Raw genomic sequence first — 11,294 nt, forward strand, 5'->3', positions numbered from 1 at the left:
TACTTTCTATTATAATTGTATTCTTTGACAACTTTGGCTGTCTTCAGTTTCCTAAACCTTACGTATAACTCCTTTCTCTTTTTGACTAAGCTCTCAATTTCTCCTGTCATACAATGTTCCTAAATCTTGCCATCCTTATCTTTCATTTTCACAGGAACATGCTGGTCCTGTACTCTAATCAACTGACATGTCAGAAATGGATTTACTCTCAAACAGTCACACCCAATCCACATTCCCCACTTCCTGCCTAATATTGTGGTAGTTAGTCGTTACCCCAATATAGTACTTTTACCTGAAGACTACTGTCATTCTTATCCATACATCACTTAAAACGTACAGAATTATGGTCACTGTTCTGAAATGTTCTCCCATTGAAATTTCGATCACATGGCCAGGCTCATTCCTGAATACCAGGTCAAGTATGGCTCTTTCCCTTGCTGGATCATTTACATATTATTTCAAAAAATCATCCTGGACACACATGACAAATTCACCCATATCCAAGCTCCTGGCAAAAAGTGAGTCTCAATCATTATAAGGGAATTAAAAATCACCCACTGCAACAACACTAGTGTCGTTACATTTTTCCATAATCTATCCATATATCTGTTCCTCTATACCCTGCTAGCTGTTGGAAAGTCTGTAGTACAATCTCACCAAAGTGATTTCACCGTTCTTGTTCCTGAGCTCCACCCATATGGCCTTACTGGATGAGCCCTCCAAGGTGTGGTCCCTCAGTACAGCTGTAATATTCTCCCTCATCAGTAACACAACTCCACCAATTCTTTTACATCCCTTTCTATCTCATCTGAAACATATAAATCGTGGAATGTTAATCCACCAGTCTGTAATAGCTACAACATCATAGATATGTGTAATAATCCAAGTTCTAACTTCATCTGCTTTACGAGTCATACCTGGTATTAAACTATATACACCTCAGACCACCAGTTCTATCATGTCCAACAACCTCTCCCTGTTTGTTCTTCCTCTTAGACTTACTGGCCTTAGTCTCTGACTCCTCCTCGATGATTTTACTTGCTGACCTACTGCTCTGGTTCCTGTGCCCTTGCTATGTTAGTTTAAACACTTCTGAGTGGGACTGGCAAACCTCCTGCCAGGATATTGGTGCCCCTGTGGCTGCTCAGGGATATACTTGTACATGGCGTCATTTGATTTTATTGATTTTCATTGGGTTCCATATAGTGCAGGAGGTCTCCTGTCCCAGGTTACTATCAATGCTGCAAGGATGAAAATTTACATAATCATGTTATGGCACATGGTGAACATGTGCATTTTCTGAGTCTGATAAATTAATACCCTTTCTTTGTTTCATATCTCTAAATGTCTGCTTAATTCAGTTGAAACCCAACTGGACAGGTTCAAACCTGGTATTATGCAAACAATGGCCACAGATTCAGGAGATGATAACACAATCAAGGATTCTGCAGAGAAAATGGTGGTGGTTTGCAGGAACAGAGCAGTTTAGCAGGAATAGGGTCAAGACCGTATGAGGTGGCTATCATGAAAAGATCAAAAAGAGGCAGTCTAAAGAGAAATAGAAAAGAAATATAAGACATGGGTTCAAAACCAATGTAAGGGGGAAATGGGTGTTAACTTGTAGAAAAGTGGCGAAACTGCAGAGGCAGGTAAACAAATAGCAACAATCTTAATGAAGAAGAAATTAATGAGCCCCTCACATTTCTTATTGGAATTGAGAATGGAAGAGTAGGGTAAATTGATTAATAGCAGTGAAAATAAGTCAAGTGCAGGATAATCATGGATTAATCGCTGAAAACAGTGATTCCTAGTAATTTTTTTCTCTCCTGGGATTTACTGTTGGTGGCAAAGGCAGTATTTATTGCTCGGTCCCTAACTGTCCTTGAAAAGATGGTGCTGAGCTGCTTTCATGAGCATTCACATAGTGTAGGTACACCCATCTTGCAGTCATGGACAGAGTTGCAGACTTCTGACCCAGCAGACTAACGGTACTGTCACTGCAGTAGTGGCCCAGATGCCCAATCTAATGCTCTGGAGTCATTGATCCAAATTGCACTCTGGCAGCTGGTGGAATTTAACTTCAATTGATAAATCTGAAACTTAAAGCCAGTCACTTTAATGGTGATAACAATGGCATCTATCATTGAATGTTGTAAAAATCCGTCTGGTTCATTAGCATCCTTTAGAGAAGAAAACATGTCAGCCTTACCCAATCTGGCCTATATGAGTGGAACCCCTTATAAAGCTTTCCCTACACACACATACACAGAGACACAGGCAGACAAAAATATAATATTCTGCATGAAGGGAAATACAATTGTGGGAAGGCAGATCAATGGCCTCTGTATGCAGCATTCACTGAGATGATCCATTTGTCTTGAGAAGACTTGCTGCTTCTCATTCTCTTTTCTCCAGGCACTTTACAGATTCTTGCAGGGGGCACAGAGTGACTGGTTCACAAATCATGAAGTCTCTGACATATTGGTTAAAAGCAACAGCTTGCAGCAACTGGTAAGTGAGAATAATCTGGCTTTCTTCAGGCTTTTGGTGTTTTACTGGATAGAAAGACACACCACCTCCTCTTCCCCAGGTCCAAGGGATTCTGGCAATATTGCTTTCACCCACAAGCTGTTAGTTATCCAGAAGCAATCAAATAGTTGTTGGCAGGCAGATGGTTTTTGTCAAGCACAACTGGTCACAACTCCGTGATCCAGTTAGTTACTTGTTGCTGGCCAAATCTCACTTTGTACACATATTGGTACCAATCCATCTGCAACCACATTCCCTCACTGTTTGAATAAAGTAGCAGACCAAACATCACTTATAATGAGTTTCAGTGACTTAATTTTAAAAAATGCAGCCAGCTATTCCTCAATCCTTCGTTTTAAAAACAGGATTTTTTTCCCCATTTTTGTCCACAATTAAAAATGCAGAAAAATAAAAAGATATGGTCTTTACATTTTTCAAAAGCCTTCTCAAATTTTCTTGCCACCTTCAAGAATTTTTAATCCCACCCACACACCCATCCCCAGATTTCTCTGAAATCTTTCCAAAACAATTAGTATCATTTCTCCTCTTTCTTCCTACTAAAGTTAAAACACTTCAAACCTCTCTGCATTAAATTTCCCCTGCTATTTGACAGCCCATTTCACAACCCATGTCCTCCTGGAGATTGCGTATTGGCGTTAATTGTGGGTTCACTTGTGTTGCTATAAAGAGGCACTGATTTATTTTTTTTTCTGTTTTGATAGGTGCTTTCACAATCTGCAATTGTCAATAAATGCTTACAAACTCCAGTTATATCCTTCATTAATTAGCTCCTAGGATTAGAATCACTGTTACTATGCTCCTTAAAACTAATAACATTTTTGAATTTTGTATCATAAGCAAACTTGGAAATTATGATGAGCCCTGGTCATCAATAAATATCAGAAAGAGTAGTGGTCTCAGAGATGTCTATCAGGTCAGCTTTCAATTTTTCCTTTTCGAGACCAAAGAGTCCCAGACTAAGCTTTCCAAATAGGTAACCTCTCAGTGTCCTTGCCAACAGTTATTGTTTAATCACTTAAACATCTTATATGGTCACTGTCTTATTACTGCTGTGTAAATACAAGGTTATATCTTTGTGTTGTGAAATTATTCAATTTTTATTAAGTTATATTCTAAATAATGTAAAATCTTGTAATATCATAATATTTCTTGAAACTTGATCCTTTGACATTTTATCCACTATTCCTTATTGGAAAGACAGCTGACCTTTATTCAGAGTTTTCTGACTATGCTGCATTGTAGCCAGTTTTAAAAGAGTTGATAAGGGTAATGTAATTGATGTAAATAACAGAAAGAGCAGACAAAGTAATGTAGTTGGTAATATAATGGTAAATAAAGGTCATACAATGAATTTTCAAAAGGTCTCAGTATGATAATAGATTGTACATTTTTAATTAAAATCAGAGTTTGTGGAACATGGGACAGTAGCAAAATAGATGGAAATCTGGCTACATAACAGAACATAGAAAAAGGTTTGAGAGTAGCCTGTCAGTTTCATAAAGATGGGAAGTAGTGTTGGATGAGGATCAGTACTGAAAAATGTTCCTTGAAAATTACACTGCTCTGCAGCATGTAAGTCTCATTGCAGGCCACCCACAAACTGTAAATGTACTTGTTTAGTGGATGTGGCTCATAGAGTCATACATTCATAAAGGTCTATAGCACAAAAAAACCCTTCAGCCTATCAAATCTGCGTCAGTCAAAAACAATCACCTAGCTATTCTAATCCCATCTTCCAGCACTTGGCTCGTAAACTTGTATATCTTGAGTATTACTGGCTAAGTTAGCATTTATTTCCAATTTCTAATTACCACTGACAAGTTGGTGGTAGGGCTGTACCCTGAACTGCAGTAGTTCCATGTGGTATAGTTATATCCACACTATTGTAAGGAATGAGTGTCAAACTTTTGAAACAGTGAAAGAGCAGTGAAATTTATCCCTTTAAATTACTCTGTGTCTGCAGCCATGCAAAAAATGCCATATACTTAAAGACATTGTTTGTGCTTTTGGAAAAACTGCTTGAAGCAATATTAGTGCTGGACCACTTTGTATACAATGTAAATTATTTAAACTCAGGAATTGATTATACAATTTCAAAGTTTATGCATGAAAACAATTAGTGGGTGCACTTAATACTGAGGAAAACTGTGGTGAATTCCAAGAAGCAAGAAATTGGCAAATGAGTTTCAATGTGATTAAGTATGAGAGAGGAATATTAACAGCTCATAGAGTCTTAGAGCTGTACAGCATGGAAACAGACCCTTCAGTCCAGCTCATCCATGCAGACCAGATATCCTAAATTAATTGAGTACCATTTGCCAGTATTTGGCCCATATCCCTCTAAACCCTTCCTATTCATGTACACATGCAGATGCCTTTTAAATGTTGTAATTGTACCAGCCTCCACCACTTCCTCTGGCAGCTCATTTCATACACGCACTATCCTCTGCGTGAAAAAGTTGTTCCTTAGGTTCCTTTTAAATCTTTCCCCTCTCACCTTAAACCTATGCCCTCTAGTTTTGGACTCCACTACCCTGGGGAAAAGACCTTGGCTATTTACCCTATCTATGCCCCTCATGATTTTATAAACTTCTATCAGGTCATCACTCAGCCTCTGACACTCCAGGGAAAATAGCCCCAGTCAATTCAGCCTCTCCCTGTAGCTCAAATCCTCCAACCCTGGCAACGTACCTGTAAATCTTTTCTTGATCAGACAGGCCGATGGGCCAAGGAGTGGCAGATGGAGTTTAATTTAGATATATGTGAGGTGCTGTATTTTGGAAAAGCAAATCAGGGCAGGGTTTATACACTTAATGGTAAGATCCTGGGGAGTTGTGCTGAACAAAGAGATCTTGGAGTGCAGGTTCATAGTTCCTTGAAAGTGAAGTCGCAGGTAGATAGGACAGTGAAGAAGGCGTTTGGTATGCTTGCCTTTATTGATCAGTGCATTGAGTATAGGAATTGGGAGGTCATGTTGAGGCTGTAAGTTCCACTGAGGCCACTTTTTGAATACTGTGTGCAGTTCTTGTCTCCCTGCTACAGGAAGGATATAATGGAACTTGAAAATGTTCAGAAAAGCAGACAAGTTATGCCAAAAATGTATAAAATCTTGGTTAGAGTATAATATCAAAATATCATGGACAGTGGAAATCTGAATCAAACACAGAGAATGCTGGAGAAAACTCAACAGGTCTGTCAGCATCTGAGGAGAGAAAAAAAGATTTAATGTTTCATGTTCAGTATGACTTCTTCTGAACTGAAAGGCTTTGGGCTTGATTACTCTTAGTTAGATGATACTTGGTCTATTGTGATCAGTTATGTTCTTCCTATTATTAAAGGGATGTTGAGTCACTGCAACGGGTGTGAAAAATGAATTATAATGATACCAGAAATGAGATGTTATAGTATCCAGGATATGTGAACAGGCTGGAACTTTTGTCTAAAAAAAAGTGAAAGTGGAAGATTAACCTGATAGAAGTTACTATGATAGAAGTTACTAGAAACTACTAAACTGTGAAAATTTCTGTTAATTTTAATGTCTCCTCCATTTAAGGAAGACCAAAACTAAAATGTTAATTCACAAAAGCCATTAATAAATCCAAATGGGATTTTAGGTGAAACTTCTTTACTCAGAGAGCAGCTAGAACATGGAACTTAATGCCAAAAGGAGTAGTTGAACTGAATAGCATAGATGCATTTAAGGCTAAGTGTGATAAATATGATGAGAAGGAAGTGAAAGGTTATACTAACAGGTTAGATGAACAGGTGTAGGAGGACATTTGCATGGAACATAAACTATACTATGAACTAACTGGATCAACTGGTCTGTTTTAGTATTGGACATTCAATGCAAGTTACATATAGCTTGCAAAGCTGATATACTGCCTGTATAAGTTTCCATTTTCTGGAGTGCAGACACACTTTGTTCCAGTCTGTTGCCGCTGTTTGTCCTGTCTGAGTTCCTTGGGATGTAATTGGCACAGACTCATGCATTGTCACTTGCAGCACAGTAATCTGAACAAACAAATACTATTTCATCAGTTGCTTAGCATTATACTACATTGACAATATGCCAATATGCATCGTAGTATACATTAAACAATACATCAGTTTTTAAGAGCAAGGCACTAATTTATTTGCCTGACAATACCTCATATTCATGCTCTAATCAATCTTAACAGAAAGTTGATTTACACTGATGTTTGTTTTGGTATGCATCACTAACTCTGGATTCAAAAGGAAATTCAGATAAAAAAATGATTTGGCCTAAAATGTCCAATAATTGTTTTCAACATAAAAATAAATCAGGCATTATGCCTTAGAGACAAATTCTGACAATTAGCCCAGTGTTCCTTTGTAGCATACTACAAAACAGTCATGGTATAACAAATTGAAAGAGCAAAGTGAGCTTTATTTTGATTGTGCCAACATGGAATTAAATAAATGATATTAAAAAAAAACACAAATTTGCTTTGATTCAGCATTAGAATTCAACACAAATATTGGGTTTCAACGAATTTACTAGGGGCCCATTGGGGTCACTAAATTAATTTTACATAAAACTCATATTATAATATCTTAATAACATAGAACAACAGTGATCATAATATTTTGGAAACATCCCTTTCTCTTTTTAATACCCTGTTGCACAATATCTCAGGTGCAAAAACAAATGTAGCAAGTAATTTTGAGAAAAGAAAAAAAGAATGTGGGGTTTTATTACACTTGAAGAAGTCAGTTTAATTTGGATTAATAATTTATTATAAAACTACTCTAGGAAGTAGTTTATGATAGCGTGTTCTATCAGAAATTTAGAGTCTGACATTGAATAAGCAACAAGGTTCCCGGTCTACCATTGCATTTCCCAATAAATTAATTGAACACAAACAATAATTCTTTCCAAAACCTCCTGTCTTTCTGGAAAAATGTTTTGCCTCCACTCTCTTAAATGTAGTCTCTTTGAAAAACCTGCCTAGAAGCAGTAATGTAGCAGCTGGAAAATAAAGATGACAATTTATCTATCTCAGGAATCTGTGTCAAATCACTGACTCAGCCCACAGATCTTTAACCTATTTTTACAAATTCTAATTAAACTAAATCAAAATTACAGACACATATTTCACTGTAAAAATAAATTGTATGTATCTTGTTTCCAAATTTAACCGGACATATTGAGATTATCACAATAAAATGAATAAAATCAAAAGAAAGTTAGTGGCATCGCAGTAACAGTAGTAAAACTGGAATCCTGATTAATGCTCTGAGGTCACAAGGTTCAAATCCCACCAACTGGTGGAATTTAAATTTAGTCAATAAATCTGAATTTAGTCACAATCATAGTGACCATGAAACTACGGTCAATTGTTGTCAAAACACATGTTTCACTAATGTCCTTTATAGAAGGAAATCTACTATCCTTACCTGCACCAGCCTACATGGAAGTCAAGATCCACGGTAATATAGTTGACTTTCGAGCCGTCTGAAACAGTCTAACAAGCTACACAGTCAAGGGTAATTAGGGATGGGTAACAAATTCTGACCTGGCCAGCAGTGCCCGCATCCCATGAAAGAATAAAGAAAAAAAACTGTCGTTATTAGCTCAGTAATATGAGAAATTAACATGAGAAACATGATCACCTATTATGAAAATCATAGATTTCTGGAAGATTTCCAAACAAGATTTCTTTCTTGTTCTTAAGTGCACCTGGGATCAGAGAAGACAGCTCTTGATTATCCATTTCAGTAGCATAACCCTGTAAAGTAAAGGAAGTAATGTAATGAATTATTTATCAATAAGAGTTTTAAAGTATGTAGTCGGTATCATGCCCTATGACATGATAGTGGCCCCTGAAAATAATCCAGAGGTTTAAGTTCAAATCTCATCTTGGAAACAATGAAATTTAGTAAATATGATAAATTGTGTTGTTTTGAAAATGTTTAAATATTAATGTTTTGTTTGAAGATTGGATCATTTGAGAAAAACTAAGAGATACCAGCACTGTCCTTTTTAAAAAGAATTAATTAAAAAGGACATTGGGACAAATTTTAAGGACAAATTGTGGAACTCAGGTGACTTAAATTAACTGCTTGGACTTTTCACTGGAAATCACCTGCCAGGGTTTCTGACTTTGTTTTGGATATTGATTAGCAGTCAATTATGATTCAGCCTGCTGAGAGAGAGATGTTACCCAGTTCATTTTCTGCTTTTCTGAGGAAACCTTTTTAGAGCTGATTGTGGGACCTGAAATTCTGAAGCAGCTGTTCTCCCAGTAAGCCTTTGAATTTATGACAAATCCTGAATGAATGGCAAGTGCAAAGTCCCAGTGACAACTGCATGTGTTTAATGACATCCTTCTACATTGCCAGGATGCTTAGTGAAAATCATCTTGAACATTTTAAACCTTTCCTTTTCTCCTTCAAGAACTAAAATTTATTGGCTATAGTTTTCTTGCAAAATCAATCTTTAAAAATAGTTGTTTTGTTTTTCTTTAATTGGTGTCCATGCGCTTACGTGGATTTACTTATAAGGATAAATATTTATACTTCCTCATTTTAAATTTTCTGTTAGTCAGCTTTACACATTTACTGGATGAGTCCTGTGATAACACTGGATCAGTAAAGTTTGTTGATTATTAAAGAAAATTGTTTTATACTTCCTTTACAAGTTTGAAACTTAATATCAGTAAAGTATATAATTAGCCATTTTGATAAAGAGCAGAGCATTTAAATTTATGTCGTGACCACTGAAGCAACAGTGCATTCGCTAACCTTGGTCATAATTCAGTGCTGATACTGATAAAAGACAATGAAATCTGTCATACTACCAGTAATAGCAGCTTAGATGATTAAATTCATGCAGGAAAGGGAATTTGGTCTGGCTTATGTTTGGCGCCAGCTTCGAAACACAGTTGACACTAAATGCCTCAAGGCAACAAAGGATGGGTAATAATTTCTATTATGTTAATGTTGTAAACATCCCAAAAACAAATTTTTAAAAATCTCATTCTACATATTGAAGATTGTTTCCTATTGTTTCCATTTTGAATTGCCCAAGTTTAGATGTATAAATCAAAGCTAATATTAGAGAAGAAAATAGTCTGGTCTGTTACATATCAGAAATTCCCTGCCTCCAATATACAATCTGATTATCTAAAAATTGAATTATACAAAATAGATGCAATATAGCATGAAACTGTACCTCTTTATAGGGAAGATATTAGTGCTATGAAAAAAAAAACAATAAGAACAAAAGTACTGGAAGCAGGAATGGGTTATCTGGTCTCCTCAGCCTGATCTGCCTTTCAGTATGATCATGGATGATCTTCTATCTTAACTCCACTTGAGGGAGAGAGGTCTCGAGATTGAAAAAGACCTTAAAGACAAGAAATTTCTCTTCATCTTAGTCCTAAATGATCAATCCCTTATTTTGAGACTACAAAATATAGATCTAGATTAACAGCCAGGTGAAACAGCCTCAAAGCATTTATCCTCATAAATTCATGGATATTTACAGCACAGAAAGAGACCAAATGGGCCATCATGTCCACACTCATCAACAAAAATCAAACAACACAAATCCCATTTTCCAACTCTTAGTTCATAGTCCCGGAGGCTATGACAATGCAGGTGAATATCTAAATACTCCTTAAATGTTATGAGAGATTTTGACTCAACCATGTTTTCGGGCAATGAATTCCAGAGTCCTGAGAGAAAAAGTCTCCTCAACTCCCCTCTTAGCCTTCTATCTCTTACCTTAACTCAATGCCACCTGTTCATCTGTCTACTAATGGAAAGGTGCCTTCCTATCAACTGTATCTTTACCTCTCATAATCTTATACACATCTATTAGGTCCCTTTCAACCTTTGCTGCTCAAGAGAAAACAACTCCAGCCTATCCAATTTTTCCTCATAGCTCAGACCTTCCATTAAAGAAAGTCATGCTGACTATCCCTGATCCATGTCTCTGAAAGTGCAGATATATTCTGTCTCTCAGAATTGTTTCTGATAACTTCCCCACCAGTGAGGTTAGATCAACTGGCCTCTTTTAAGGTAGCTAAACATACTGGTATCTCTTCTGTCTTTACATTAATTTCTTCTAATATTTCATAGTCCTCGACCTGATGTCTGTGGCTGTGTCGTCTTTTTCCAGTATGTAGAACAATGCAATATATTCATTGAGAACTGTGCTCACATCTTGCAGGTGCACACACAGATTATGTCTATGATCACTAATAGGGCCTATCCATCCCCTAATTATTTTCTTGTTATTTTTGAAAAAAAACCTTATGGGGTGTTCCTTCATTCTCCTCACCAATGTTTTCTCATGCACACTTTTAGCTTTTATAATTTTCTTTTTAAGATCCCCCTGCACTTTTTATTTGCTTCTCAGCACTCTGCTGTGTTGAGCCCCCAGTATCTGCAACTAGGTTCTTGTTTTTTCCCTTAACTTTAGCCTTTGTGTCCCTTGACATCCAGGGGTCTCTGCTCTTTTTTCCCATTTTTTTTCTTTACAGGAACATATTTGTTCTGGATGCTCGCTATTTCCTCTTTGAATGCCTCTGACAATTTTATTTGCAAAAAGCTGCTCCTCGCCCACTTGGCTAAATTGGATCTTGTTTTAGTGAGCTTAGCCTTTTCCAGCTTAGAACTTTTATTTTAGGCTCATTGTTATCCTTTTCCATAACTACAATAAATCTAAGATAGTAGGAACTGCAGATGCTGGAGAATCCGAGACAACAAGGTGC

General features: G+C 36.7%; 1 protein-coding gene across 1 annotated transcript in view; it reads right to left on the reverse strand.

Annotated features, from left to right (window-relative positions):
* The window catches only part of mcf2l2 (MCF.2 cell line derived transforming sequence-like 2), a 314,201-nt gene that overhangs the window by 93,848 nt on the left and 209,059 nt on the right, over positions 1-11,294 (reverse strand). The window contains exon 17 of the mRNA XM_048604308.1: positions 8,188-8,303. Within this exon, the coding sequence (XP_048460265.1) occupies positions 8,188-8,303 (116 nt within the window). The remainder of the gene's footprint in view (positions 1-8,187; positions 8,304-11,294) is intronic.

This window comes from Rhincodon typus, chromosome 13 (assembly GCF_021869965.1).
Source record: "Rhincodon typus isolate 14 chromosome 13, sRhiTyp1.1, whole genome shotgun sequence".
NCBI lineage: Eukaryota > Metazoa > Chordata > Chondrichthyes > Orectolobiformes > Rhincodontidae > Rhincodon > Rhincodon typus.